This window comes from Tupaia chinensis, unplaced genomic scaffold (assembly GCF_000334495.1).
Source record: "Tupaia chinensis unplaced genomic scaffold, TupChi_1.0 Scaffold000147_1, whole genome shotgun sequence".
In the NCBI taxonomy this organism is placed as follows: Eukaryota; Metazoa; Chordata; class Mammalia; order Scandentia; family Tupaiidae; genus Tupaia; species Tupaia belangeri.
In genome coordinates, this window is record NW_006159617.1 from 7,605,825 (window position 1) to 7,621,260 (window position 15,436).

Here is a 15,436-nt window from a genome sequence, read left to right on the forward strand (position 1 = left end):
GCCGGGCCTGCGCCACCGGGCCTGCGCCTGCGAGTGGCCGCCGTCCGCAGGTGGCAAACTGAAGCCGAAAACAAGGACTAAGAACTTGCAACTATAAGCAACAGAAAGAATCTTTAGCTGTCTTAAACCAATTGAGAAATATATTGTATAGGAGGATTTTTCTCTACCTATGGACAGTGAGAAGATGATGGTTACCAGCCCTGCATTACCTCTGGGAAAAACAAGAACTACTCTATCATTCTTAAAGAAGCCAGATACCCAAGGTTAACTCACGCTGCAGATCCCCACACCACCATTCCCGGTAATCACAAGATGGCTGCTGTGCCGCATCAACTGATGGTCATCTCTGCTTATCAGAACCGCTTTCCTGAAACTGTATTCCATGGAGACTCACCTACAATTGCGGAACTGCACGAGACCCACCCTTAATTCAACCCTGAATAGAATCTATGTTCCCTATTGTTAAAAAAAAAAGAAAATTAATCAAAATGGATCAAAGTTCTAAGTTCAATAGTTAAAAGTTTACCTAAGAAGAAAATATAGGTGAAAATCTTTACGACCTTGGATAGGTCATGCTTTCTCAAAGTATAAGCAACCAAAAAGTTGACAGATAATCTGGACTCTATCAAAAGACATTATCAACAAAGTTAAAAGACAACACACAAACAAGAGAAAACATAGTCAGGTTTTCATAAAGTATTAAAACTTAATAATAAAGAGACAACCAACCCAATTTAAAAACAGAAAAGAGATCTGAACAGACATTTCTTCATACAAGAAGACAAACAAATGCCCAATAAACAATAAGAAGATGCTTAACATCACTAGTCATTAAAGAAATGCAAATCAAAATCTCAATGATATACCACTTTACATCCAATACATTATTAAAAAAAAAAGCAAAATGGGAAATAACAAGTATTAGAATGTGGAGAAATTCAAAACTTCTACATTGCTGATGGAGATGTAAAATGGTACAACAATAAACCTAAAATGGATGTAAAACAGAGAAGTTTGGCAACCATTTAAAAAATTGAACATAGAGGGACCAGCAGTTAGCATAATGGCTATGTCGCTGAACTCCCATGTAGTCGACCGCGGTTCGTGTCCCGGACCCGGTGGCTTAAAACTCATGCCGGGTGCGTGTGCATGCGTGCCCAAGATCCCGAGAGGAGAACAAAGGAGAAGGGATTGCGGAGTGGTCATCCCCCCTGGGGGGGGGGGATGTGTTGCTTTCTGTCTCTCTGTCTCTCTCTGTCTGGCGAGCGCACGTGCCCTATAGCAAAAAAACTCTCAAAAAAAAAAAAAATGAACATAGAGTAACTATGCTAACGTAGCAATTTCACTTCTAAATATTCTGGTAGTACTCCCTTTTCTGTGAGAGATGTTTTAAGCTCCCTTGGTGAATGTCTGAAACCACAGAGTACCAAACCCTTTATGTATTATGCGCAAATTTCTTTATGCAGGCCTCAACTACTCTTGCAGGTGGGTGGGTGGTGGGGCATTATTATGTAAAACAAAGGCTATCTGGACAAACACCAACACTGTGAAAAAATGACAGTTGATCTGATAACCAAGACAGCTGTTAAGTGACTGAAGAGTGGGCAAAGGAATGATTCACATCCACGTCAGAATGGAGCAAAGTGGTGTGATATTCATTTTACTACTTAGAAATGCATGTGATTTAAAACTTACGAATTGCTTATTTTTGTAATTTTCCATTGAATATTTTCAGACCATAGTTGACTGTGGGTGACTGAAGCTGTGAATAAGGGGGACTACTGCATAATTAAGAGAATTGAAAATGTATGTCCATACAAAAAACTGTACGCAACTGTTGTTGGTAACATTAGTAACAGTCAAAAAATGAACAAAACCCAAACTGTCCATCAGCTGATGAGCAGATAACCAAAGGCAGTATTATCCATACAATGGAATATTACTCAGAAATAAAAAAGAATGAAGTTCTTCTTTTTGTTACAATATATTGTAGCTGAACCTTGAAAACATAATGTGAAGTGAAAGCCAGCTACAAGATGCCACAGGTCACAGGTCAAGAGTTCCATTCGTGAGAAATCCCCAGGAAAGGCAAAGCTATAGAGACGGAAAGTAGAACAGTGGTGGCTGCCATCTGAGGGGAATGGGCAATGATGAATAATTCACAAAGTGTTTCTTGAGACGATAATAATGTTCTGGAATTAGGTAGTGATAGTTGCATGATCTTAGAACTATTCTAAAAATGGGCAATGGTGAGTAATTCACAAAGTGTTTCTTCTTGAGACGATAATAATGTTCTGGAATTAGGTAGTGATAGTTGCATGATCTTAGAACTATTCTAAAAACTACTGAAATGGATACTTTAAAATGATGACTTTTATATCGGGTTGTCGGGAAAGTCATGGTACATTTCTGCACAGAAAAATACGTCGTGACTTTCCCGGTGACCTAATATGTGCACCTTAATTGTGAAAAGACTATATGAGGGTGTTTAAAACAGAATTTTAAATTACAGGGATACATGGAAAGGAGTAATATGATTATAAAAAAGTGAAAAGAGAAACTTTTGTGGGGTTGGGAACTGTTAAGTATCTTGACTGTCATGATGAATTCACAGACCTACAATAAGTGACAAAACTGCTAGAATTAGTACATAAATAAGCAAGTGAGCTTAAATCAAACTGGGGAAATCAGAGTAAGATCAGTAGATTGAGGACCAGCAGTTGGTGTAATGGATATATTGCTAGACTCCCACATAGTCGACTGCAGTTACGAGTCCTGGACCTGGTGGCTTAAACTCACTCCGGGCGCATGTGCATGCGTGCCCAAGATCCCGAGAGGAGAATGGAGGAGAAGGGATTGCAGCGTGGCCATTCTCCCTGGGGGGTGATTTCTCGCTTTCTATCTCTCCATCTCTCTGTGTCTCTCTGGTGAGTGTAATCACCCTATAGCAAAAGCCTCGCCAAAAAAAAAAAAAAAATCAGTAGATTGTGTCAATGTCAACAAAGTGGATGTCACAGTACTTTAATAAAATTTTACTCTTGTAGAAAAGGGCAGAGTATATATATGGTCTGAATGGTGGTTCCCAAAGATACCAGGTTTTAATCCCTGGAACCTGTGAGTCAGGTTGCCTAATCCCACACTGTGTTTAAGTTAATGATTTTGAAATGAGGAGCTGATCCCTGGATTATCCAGGAGGGCCCTAGGTATTGTTAGAAGAGAGAGATCAGACACATAAAAGAGAAGCCAACAAGAAGAAGCGGGCAGAGATCAGAGTGGTGCTCCATAATCAAGGGGCAGGTAGCCACTGCAAGTCAGAGTGAAGGCACAAATTCTCCTCTCCACAGGGAGCATGGCCCTGCTGACACCTCTATTTCAGACTTCCGGCCTCCAGAGTTAAGGACAGAATACATTTCTGTTGTTTAAGGCACCAAGGTGGAGGTAATTTGTCATAGTGGTCATAGGAAACATAATAGGGCGTAAAAAGGAACTCTCTGCATTATTTCCTACAGCTGCATATAAGTCTACAATTATCTCAGTTTAAAAAGACTCCTGGGTGTCAAGTAATATTCTAAGGGCTGATGTAAGTGCCACTGCGTTCGTGGAACTTAGATGCTAGCAGGGAAGACAAACAAGATAAAATATATAGGATGTTAAATAGCCATCAAAGAGCTAAAAAGGTAAAGGTAAAGCATTTTGCTCTCACACCAAGAGAACTTACCTCTTTATTCCCTGAAATGTGCTGCTGGCCATGTCTATGATGCCGCCAGTTGGCCTCGCCACTGCTCCAACTAAACCTTTCCCAACACCTTTAAAGAAGCCAGCTGCTCCTTCTTTTTGAGCTCCTAAGAAGGAAAATAGAAAGTTTTAGACATTTGGATCAAGAATGAAAACAGAATCAATTTGTGAAATACCTGATAATAGCTATTCTCAAAAGAACTACTCTACTTACCTTTGATGGGTTTTGTAACAATTCCTGTTATGCCACTTACAAAGCCCTAGAGGAAAAGCACAATCGAAAATTTACAACATATTCTTATGATGCCAAGAAGAACCAAGTCTGGCATACACACAAAAAATAGAGTTCTGCTTTTTATGTACCATAAGAATTAACATAGTTTCTGAGTTTTATTTAAACTGAAGGTTTTTGAAGATGCTAATGTATTTTTATATTCCACCACGCACTGCTCTTACATCTAAATAATATAAGGAGTAAGAGTTGTATATCTATGTTTTTATTCACAGAGCATGAGTTTAAAAGCTAGTCCCTAGCATGTCCATAACCCAATGAAACTTCTTACAGAAACTAAGCCTTTTCCTCCACGTGTGATCCCTTCTCTAAGTCCAGCTGGTTGCTTATTCATGGCTTCTCTTCTCTTCTGTTGGAAGTCTTCGTCCATAGTTATAGCTGCTACACCTTTGGCCATAGCACTGGTGATTTTGGAGGCAGCACCAGCTAATCCACCTAACAGAAATTACAGTATCCTTAGTAAATCTAAGTATGTTATTAATTGCTAACACCATAATACTAGTAGTCATTCTGTTTCTTACCAACAGCTCCACCAACCAGTGCCTTAAGTCCCAGTGCCATTCCCTCTACAAACTCCTCCGGACCTTGGATGGCTCCCTAACGGCCAAAATACAAAAATAAATCAGGCTATATATATATATTTTTTTAAAGTGAGCTTATTGATAAGATAAATGGTAGTGACAAAAATGATAAAGATCACTTTTCCCAGGGAAAGTGATAGCAGCAAAAGCTTTACATTAAAGGAGTTCTCAGCAATATTTCATAACATAGAAAAGTACATACAGTGTTGGAAGCTAAGTTCCAACTTAGAAGAAAGGAATTTGATAATTCACCAAAGTGTAGAAAGAATGCTTGCTTTGTTGTGAGCAATGAAAAGAAAATAAGTACTCTTGTTAAGTTTCTTTGTTAAAAAGAAGTAAAATACTTTAAAATTCTTAATGTTTCTCATATACTAAATTGCAAAGTAAAAAATAAATACTAATTTTACTCCACTATTTATTACCCTATAGATTTATAAATGAAAGCAGCAAAGTATAGACTGCTTTGACAGAAAGTTAAAAGATACAGATCAATTTTTCCCATTGGTTATTATGATAGCTTTGCACAGTGTCAGCTTGCATGGTTATTTTTACAGTTACTTGCAACTTGCAAAGCAAGATTGCTTGTACATGGTGATCTCCCTTTAGCTGCAGTCTGAAGCCCATCAATCTTTTATATCCCAAGAGAACATTTAAAATTCAATAAATCTGAATATAATCTTAAGTTTACATTTTGAGGGAAAAGGGTAAAAATCTCCCCCAAACTTACCAATGTTTGCTGCAAAAGATAAGAAAATGTCCTTTTGTGTAAATCAAATACTATTTATACATACAACTCAATCACAGAAATGTTATTTATTTAAAATGATCAATGTAATATATTGTACAATACGAGGGTAACTATTTTACCTGATAAGGTTCATAAAAAAATGCTTCTACACCTTCAGAAAATTCTCTAATCAACCCAAAGGGATTTCCCAAAACATCAAGTCCAAGAATGAGTACATACATCTGTTTAATGGCCTAGAAATAAAATATGAACATCAATTTAGATAACTGGACTGGATTTTTTTTTCTTACAGATTATTTAGTACACATATCTAGTTTGCTCAGACTAGCTTGTGTGACTAATTTCAACACCTAAACATGTCAATCACTATTCTTAGTCTTTAAAAAGCAATGTGGGGGGCTAACAGGAAGCATAGTGGTTAAGGCATCAGACTCCCATATGGCTGACTGTGGTTTAAGTCTCAGACCTGGAGGCTTACTTTCTCACTTTCACCCTCTCTCTCTCTCTGGTGAATTAAAAAAAAAATGATAATAATAAATAAAATTCTATAAATAATGATAAAAAAGCACTTTTGTGTTATAATACTGAGATAATGTAACTAACGTATTTAAATGAAACTCTAGAATACTTAAAATACTTTCTCTTAAAAGAAAAAATCTGTGACAGTTATTATTACCACCACCATTTTATAGACTAGAAAACATCTTCAAATGATGTTCGGGGTCACATAGTGAGTGTATGGAAAAGGAGGACCCCAACCGAGATCCTAACCACGCTCGGAGGCTTTTCCACAGTATCACAGCTGTGTCAGATGCTCTAAGTTACACCGTAATATACAGCAGGCTTGCCAAAGGTAGAAAACAACCCACTAAGATTATATTAATCTGACTCAATATCCTGTGTTCATCAGTTACTAAAAAAAAGCATCCCTTAAACCATTTTTTAAAAGTAAGTGTAATAAATTACCTACTTAATCATTTATGTAAAGATTTCTTTCTAGTACACACTGATACAGAAAAAAAAAAATTGTCAGTAGCCAAAAAATTTAAGGGCAAAACATTGAATTGGTGGTTAGTGGTCTTTTCACAATCCTGGGGTGGGGGGGACATGCTTTAAAATTTTGAAAATAGCTATTTACTTTCTTGACGATTCTATGTTATACCTGCACAGTCATGTAAGGTTTTACTCTGTCCTTCTGTAAAACAATCTCACACAAACCTGTTTTGAATAGTGCCTGATTACTTCAGACTGTAGTTCAGATGTTGTATGGAACTGGTAATTGAGTTCAAAAAATGCAAGCCTGGAAAAAAACATACAAATTAAATAGCACACACACACACGCACACACACACACACACACACACGAATGGAGGGAGTGAGAAAATTATTTTAATGTGACCAAATGGTTTTTACCTTCTTTAAATTTTTTTTCCTGAATTTTTCCTTCTAGTTCATTTTCTCATGCTAATCTAAAAATCTACTCTTTCACATATACTTCTGCATGTTCTAGTCATAGACTCCTTTAAGAATCTGATAAAAGCTAAGGATCTTATCCTTCACAAAGTCACCAATACATACAAATTTTCATATATTTTATGAAATTCAGAGAGCCCTTGATCTCATTCAGGGACCATAAGAACTATATTTCCCAACTCTCTCTTATCATGGTCATTACAGAAAATGTTTGACAATGAGGCAAACAGAAGCGGTTGCTGAAATGGCTAGATTCAGTTGCTAAAGGTCCAGCCTAATGGTCTGTTAGCTTGAGTCAAGATCAGCTTACCCATTCACAGCATATATCTGATACTCTAATTGAGAAGCTTGCTGTTGCTGAATATGACAGTAATAAAGGTAGAAATTTCATCCTATTCTTACTGTCATAGAACCTATGATCCTTTTTCTTTTCTTTCCTTTTTTTAAAACTATTACCCAACTCTATCAAGATTCAGAGTTAAGACTTATTAATTCTAACTACTGTTTTTTTTTTTTTTTTTCTTTTTTTGAGAGGTTTTTGCTATAGGGCGCATGTGCTCACCAGAAAGACAGAGAGGCAGAAAGTGAGAAAGCCCCCTCCAGAGGGGGATGGCCACACCGCAATCCCTTCTCCTCCATTCTCTCAGGACCTTGGGCACGCACGCACATGCACCTGGTGTGAGCTTAAGCCACCAGGTCTGGGATTCGAACCACAGTCGACCACATGGGAGTCTAGCGACATAGCCATTACACCAACTGCTGGTCCTGTTACTACTGTTTTTAATAATCAGCTCTAGATGCTACGTGAAAAATTCATCCTCTTTCAAAGTCTCTACTCAGACTCGTTGAGTCTCTTTGGCCAGATACTCTATTACCTTCCACTATGATTCACTTTAAAATATAAATTCTTGACTATAACACTCATTTTCTCTAACATTGGTCTATTCTAATTAAATGTGTTTTTAAGAGTCTCTTCATGTTCTCTAACACTGGTCTATTCTAATTAAATGTGTTTTTAAGAGTCTCAGTTCTAATGGCTTCAGAGCCACATCTTTCCAGCACCACACAACTGGGCATTCACATCTTTAGAACCCTTCCCTAGGCTAGAAATGTCTTCTAAATTGCACGAGTTTGCATAATCTACGTATGTCTCTTTTACTCACAAAATTATCTAATAATTATTCTACAATTTAGTAGTTATGAGTTTGTAGGTAATACATTTGGTGTTATTTTTTTAAACTGCCTTTCCTTTCAAGGAAAAATCACATATTACCTATAATCTACAATGTACTTTACACACTTCTCATTTACAGAATGTTTAGTTAAATATAAAATGACTTTTATACACTTTATAGATATGGATACTAAACATACTTAAAAACTACATCTTGCACATCTGTCAGAGTGGCACCAATACTCTTCAGCAAAAGATTTAAAGAATGAAGTGGAATCAGTCCTCTATGCTGTTCTGGATCTTTAGCTGCTTCTCTACCCGAACTCAGTGAGACACTTAAATGTAACTAAAGAAATAAAGAGAAAAATATTTTAAAAATACTTTTTTATATTGAAAATTCTGCTTTAAAAAATCAGACTCATTTTAAATTCACTACACTTTAAAAGAAGATTATACCAAAATTAGTAAGTGGAAAGTTAAAAGAATTTAAAATCCAACACAACTCTATTTAAATTTTAAATTCAACAATTTAAGATTACATGATACTTAGTTCAATCCCATTCTTTTAATGAACTTAGGAAAAAGTATTAATTTTATACATTTGTTAATTACACTAACATCCTGGAAGCTGAAGCCGTGAAAATAACTCAAATATCTTCAAAAGTAAACATTTCCACTATGAGAACTTAGTATGATGAAGCAAGTTAAAAAGCACTCTTGTATTTTATATTGCATACATATTCTGTATACGTTGTTGTACAGTAATTTTCTTTAAGTACTGTGAAGTAATTCACATAAATTTTGTGTTAAAAACTCTTAGCTTCCATTCTATTCAGTCTTCAAGACTACTTTATAAATTAATTTAAAAGTGACACACACATCATATATAAAATCTTGAACACTGTTTCCAAACAGCTTAATAGAAAATTAAGGTAAAATAATGCTAGGTCAAGACAGGAACATAGCAACACATGCTAAATTTGGCCCCACTATTATTTCTATATGGTAAAAAATTATTGTAAGGAAAAATAAATGAAAAAATTTCAAGATTATTCCTGTGTTATTTATTTATATTTGTATTGTAACCTTATAGAACTTCATATACTATTGAGGAACATAATTGAAATGCTAATATCCCAATAGATCAAGTCAATTTGCTATTACCTAGATTACCAAGGACAATAAAAATGACTTTTTCCCCCTACCTTAATAGGAGATATATGAAAATATTCATAGAGACTGACTTGTGATTGATCTACTAATGAATCTGTTTTATAATCTTCTTTGAAAGCTTCTATATCTTTATGAAAAAGTTCAACCTATAAAATGAACACAAAATATTAAAAATTAAAAAGAACTATCTGCATAAGATATTTAAGTTAATAGCTTACAATCTGTAGAAAACTCAATAATGTACACACTCAATATTGCTCATATTATAAAGTTACTGCCCTCAGAAGGGAAACTAATGTTTCTAAGGAAAGTCTGCCTGCCACTTAGAAACTGATAAATATATCTTCTGTTTCTATCCAAACCATTAAAAGACACTAAGCTTTTTTTCACCTGACAGCAGATCTTATTCCAAAATGCTCCTAATCCATTTCATCAACACACTGCTGGGAATATTTGGTTAAGCACAATTATATAGTCCACTTGTAAAATTTTAGTAACTACTTTACTGCAGTCTGCAGAAGGCAATTATATAAAAAAGAGGGAACATGCTGAAAATAATTTTGTATGGAGTAATATTTGTTTTCTGTCTTGATAATCATCAATACTTCTCTTCTAAACACAGTCTGAAATTAGTTCTATGTGTTAAAAAATGGAAAATTTATAGTTTAATCTATTCATAAAAACACAAAACTGATAGCCTTATAAAAAGAATATTTGGAAATCAACTTTTAGAATGACAGTGTGAGGAGCTCTTCAGACGAGCACATCACGTAGCTCATGAAATTTATTTATAAAAACAAATGCTTAAGAACTCTAGAGCATAAGCAAATGAAGAAAACTTTTAAAAATGTTAAGAAAAATGAGTTTCTGGTATTTGAACAAAGATCATTCTTTCTGTACTCTCTCCCAGATCAATGAGCCAAAGCACTCTAGATGCCCACACCCAAGAACACTAGCTTTTTCTTGGCCCAGCCCGCATTAGAGGAATAAGCAGACTATAAAGTAAAGTCTGTAAAAAGACACAAAGAAGATCATTAAGTCATATTAAAGGAATGAACTCACAATGATATAACAGTTATAAATATTCACCATCCAACAGTGGGGCAACCAAATACATAACACAAATGCTGTTAGTGCTGTTAGTTCTTACAGGAGATACAGACTATATAACACATTAATGGCTGGAATTTCAACCCCATACTCTGAGCATTGGATAGGTCAGCTAAACAAACGCTAGAATTAAAACTATGCCCTAAACCAAATGGACTGATGGACATTTACCCTTCACTCCACAAACACAGAATACATATTTTTTTCAGTGACACATGAAACTTTTTCTAAGACTAACTACATAATGGGGCACAAAATAAGTCTCTACAAAGATCAAAGAAAACAAATCACATCTAGCAGTTTCTGATTGTAATGGAATTAAATCTGAAATCAACAACCAAAAACACTCTAGAAAATACACAACTAAATAGAAACTAAACATGCTCCTAAATGCTTTCAAGTCTACTGGAGAAATTGAGGATGAAACTAAAATATTTTTTTTAAAAAAAGGATAATAAATAACCTACACTCCAGAACCTCTGGGACACAGCCAAGGCAGTACTAAGAGGGTACCAATAAAAGACTAAGTACTGGGACCAGCAGTTAGCGTAATGGCTATGTCGCTGGACTCCCATGTAGTTGACCGCGGTTCGTGTCCCGGACCGGGTAGCTTAAAACTCACACTGGGCGTGTGTGCGTGCGTGCCCAAGATACTGAGAGGAGAAAGGAGGAGAAGGGATTGCAGCGTGGCCATCTCCCCTGGGGGGATGATGGCTCGCGGTCTCTTTGTCTCTCTCTGGCAAGCGCACACGCCCTATAGCAAAAAGCTCTCCAAAAAAAAAAAAAAAAAAGACTAAGTACCAAGTAGTGTTCATGAGAAAAAAAAAAAAATAGAAAAAATGGCAAGTAAACAACTTACCAGTGCATCTCAAGGAACTGGTAAAGCAAGAACAAGCAAAATTCAAAAGTAGTAGAAAAAACAAATAATAAGGATTAGAGAAGAAATAAATGAAATAAAGAATAAAAGAGTAATACCCAAAATATCAATTTAACAAAAAAAACTGGTTCTTCAGAAGAATAAGGAAAACTGACAAACCATTAGCTAGATTAAGAAAAAGAGGACATTCAGAAAAACACACTCAGAAATGCAAAAGGAAACAGTTCAATGAATATTACAGAAACAGATAGTAATCAGGGACTAACTATGATTGATGTGTGCCAATAAGCTGAAAACTTAGAAAGTAGGAATCAATTTCTGGACTCACATACTACACCTAGATTTGAATCAAGAAGATACAAAAAGCCTCAATAGTGCCTAGATTTAAATCTGGAGGATACAAAAAGCCTCAACAGCTTAATAACAAGTAATGAGACTAAATAAGGAATAAGCAGATCTCCTAAAAAATAAAAGGCCAGGTCCAGACGGCTTCACGGCTCACTTTTACTAATCTTTTAAAACAGAATTAACACCAATTCTCAAACTATTTCTAAAAATCCAAATGGAGGAAATCCTCCCAAATTCATCCTATGAAGCCACCATCTCCTTGATATTAAAAGCAGTCAAAGACACGACAAAATTAGGAACCTATACCTGATGAATAGAGATGCAAAACTCCCGAACAAAATACTAGCAAACTGAATCCAACAGCACATGAAAAAGATTATACAACATGTCCAAGTAGGATTATCACAAGGATGCAAGGGTGATCTAACACATGCAAAACAATGAATACATCACATCAACAGAAGGAAAGACAAAATCATGTAATATCAATTGATGCTGAAAAAAGTATTTGATAAAGTACATCTCATTAAGATTTTTAACAAAATTGGATATATTTCTTTTTTTTTCCCCTTACCTTTTTTGCCATAGGAAGAGATACAGAGAGAGGGAAAGTGAGAAATCATACCCCATGAAGGATGGCCACATCATAATCCCTTCTCCTCTATTCTCCTCTCAGGATCCTGGGCACACACAAACATGCTCCCTGTGTGATTATCAAGCCATGGAGTCCATGACTCGAACTGTGGTTGGCCATGTGGGAATCTAGTGCCTTAACCACACCATCTGCTGGCCTGAGAAGGTATACTTCTTAACACAAGGTTGTACAGGACAAATCTACAGCTAACATCACGTGCAACAGAGAAAGTTGAAAGTTTTTTCTCTCAAAACTGGGAAAAAAAAAACTTCTTAGAGATGATAAATTCAGCAAAGTTGAAGAATGCAAAATGAACATACAAAAATCTGTAACATTTTATACTCTAACAATAAGCAAACTGAAGCCAAAATGAAGAAGTTAATTACACTTACAATAGCCACAAAAGAAAAAAAAAATCTAGGAATAAATCTAAATTAAGACATAAAAGATCTCTTCTTAAATTTTTTAAAATCTAAAATAAAGGAATTGAAAAAGACAAAAACAAAACAAAACAAACAAAAAAACAGAAAGACATCCTTTGTGTATGGATTGAAGAACTAGCATAGTAAAACATTGATATTCCCCAACTACAAACTCAATGCAATTCCTAATAAAATTTCAGCAACATTATTCATAGAGAAAACAATTATAAGATCTGTCTGGAATCACAAAAGACCCCATATCACCAAACAAAATGATATGAAGAGGATAAAGTTAGAGGTATCTTAGGACCAAACTTCGAAGTATATTACAAAACCTTAATAACCAAAGCAACATGGTACTGGCCACAAAACAGACACATGAGCCAATGGAACAGAACAGAGAACCCAGAAATAAACTCGACAACATACAGCCAACTGATTTTTGATAAAAGGCACAGATAATCCAGTTGAGAAAATACACTTTTTAATGAATGGTGCTGAGGAAAATGGGTGTCCACATACAGAAACAGGAAACTAGAGGGACCAGCACATGGCATAATAGTTATGTTGCTGGACTCCCACACTGTCAACTGCAGTCCAGGTCCTGGACCTGGCAACTTAAAACTCACTATGGGTGCATATGTGTGTGCCCAAGATCCCAAGAGGAGAATGGAGGAGAGGGGATTGTGATGTGGCCATCTCCCCTGAAGGGTGAGTTCTTACTTTCTGTCTCTCTGTCTCTCTCTATCTCCAGCTAGCGCATACACCCTATAGCAAAAATCTTTTTTTTAAAAAAAAGAAAAATGAAACTATACCCTCATCTCTCATCATTCCTACACACTAACTCAAAATGAATAAATACTGAAAAAAAGCGCCAAACCATAAAACTACTGGAGCAAAATACTGGAGTGACACTTTAAGATATTGGAGTAGACAAATATTTCTTAAATAAGACTCCTAAAGAAAGGGCAATAATACCAAACATAGTTAAGTGGGAGTATATCAACCTAAAAATTTTTTGCAAGGCAAAACAAATAATAAATTCATAGTCCACAAAATGGGAGAAAATATTTGCAAACCATATAGTTCAGATAAGGGACTGACATCAAGAATATACAAAGAATTCAAATAAGCACCAAAGAAAACTTAATGATACAATTAAAAAAGTCATACTCTACCCCACAAACATCTACATCAAATCCATGTAAACTAGAAATCATAATTAAAATGAGAAAAGAAAATATGATTGGAGTACTGAAAAAAAAGTACTCGTAAAAGTGACTGAGTAATTATAAAAGACAATATAAATACATAGTTTTTCCATCAATAAATATAAATTTTGTATGTTGTAGGTGTTTTGTTCTGTATTTTTACAGTAAAGTAAGCTAGAAGAAAGGAAGTATTACTATGGAAATCTGAAGAAAAATATGTTTAGAGCACTGCCTTCTATTTTTCTATGTATTTATTTAGAAAAATCCATGTACAGGTGGACTAAGGAAGTTAGGCCCACATTTTTCAAAGGTCAACTGTATATAAAATCAGAAAAATAGAATTTAAAAAATATGTCACCAGCAACACAGAGGACATGTTAAGAGTGATAAAATGATTAATTTATCCAGAAGATGTAGCAATTATAAAGATATATATACTGAATAACAGAGTAATAAAATGTACATAGCAAAAATGGACAGAAATGAAAGGATAAATAAATTCAAGAATAATAAATAAAAAAAAATTTAAGGTTTTTGCCATTGGGCACATGTACCTGTCAGAGAGACAGTCAGAGACAGCAAAAGAAAAAGTTAGAAATCACTCTTTTGAGGGATGGCCATCCCACAATCTCTTTTCTTCCATTGTCCTCCTTGGATCTTGGGTACACAAATGCCCAGTATGATTCTCAAGCTACCAGGTGTGGGACTCAAACCATGGTTGACCATGCTGGACATTCAGTACTTTAGCCACTACACCATCTCTAGCCCTAATAATTGAACATTTTAACACTTCACTTTTAATGGGTAGAACAACTTACATATGTAAGAACGCAGAAAACCAGAGCAACAATATAAACCAACTAGTCCTAACAGACATCTATAAAACACTCAACCCTGAAACAGTATAATATAGTGTGTTATTGGAAAAGTCATGATTCATTTTTGCATAGAAAAACAGAAAAAATATGTCATGACTTTTCTGACAACCCAATACATTCTTTTCAAGTAAACATGGATGTTCTCCAAGAGAAACCATATCATAGTGAGTAAAGCAAACCACAATTAATTTTTTTTTTTTTAAGGATTGCTATAGGGTACATGCACTTGCCAGAAAGAGAGGGAAAGAAAGACATTGAGAAGGTAAGTGAGAAATCAGCCACCCCTTCCCGGTGGTGGGGAGTGGGGATGGCTATGCTGCAATCTCTTCTCCTCAGATCTCCCCTCAGGATTTTTGGCAAGCATGCACACGCACCCAGCATGATTTCAGGCTGCCAGGTCTGGGACTCAAATTGCAGATGAGCCCTATGAGAGTCTAGTGCCCCTACCACCATGCCACCTGCTGGCTCCACCACAATTCATTTAAATGAACAGAAATAATATAAAGTTTGTTCTTGATACACCATAGAATAAATTAGACATCAATAATAAAATTTACAAGTTGAGAAAGTTAGAAATACACAGAAATTAAACTCCACACTCCTAAACAGTCTACAGCGAAGACTAAATTCTTGAGGTGAATGAAATGAAGATACTTTATCAAGAAAATGTATAGTAATAGAGGCCCCGCGCCAAGGCTGCAACCGGCGGCGGGTCCCGCACGGACCTCCCCGGGTGCTGTGCGGCCCACCCCGGGCCCCCCGCCAAGGGGGCGACGGGAG

General features: G+C 35.8%; 1 protein-coding gene across 3 annotated transcripts in view; it reads right to left on the reverse strand.

Moving 5' to 3' along the window:
- VPS13A (vacuolar protein sorting 13 homolog A) overlaps positions 1-15,436 on the reverse strand; it is a gene marked incomplete at its 5' end in the record, with an annotated part of 243,652 nt that overhangs the window by 37,039 nt on the left and 191,177 nt on the right. For all 3 annotated transcript variants that reach the window (XM_014586627.2, XM_014586628.2, XM_014586629.2), the window contains 8 exon segments: positions 3,719-3,842; positions 3,950-3,995; positions 4,299-4,462; positions 4,549-4,624; positions 5,476-5,589; positions 6,575-6,656; positions 8,204-8,349; positions 9,209-9,322. In XM_014586627.2, the coding sequence (XP_014442113.1) occupies positions 3,719-3,842; positions 3,950-3,995; positions 4,299-4,462; positions 4,549-4,624; positions 5,476-5,589; positions 6,575-6,656; positions 8,204-8,349; positions 9,209-9,322 (866 nt within the window).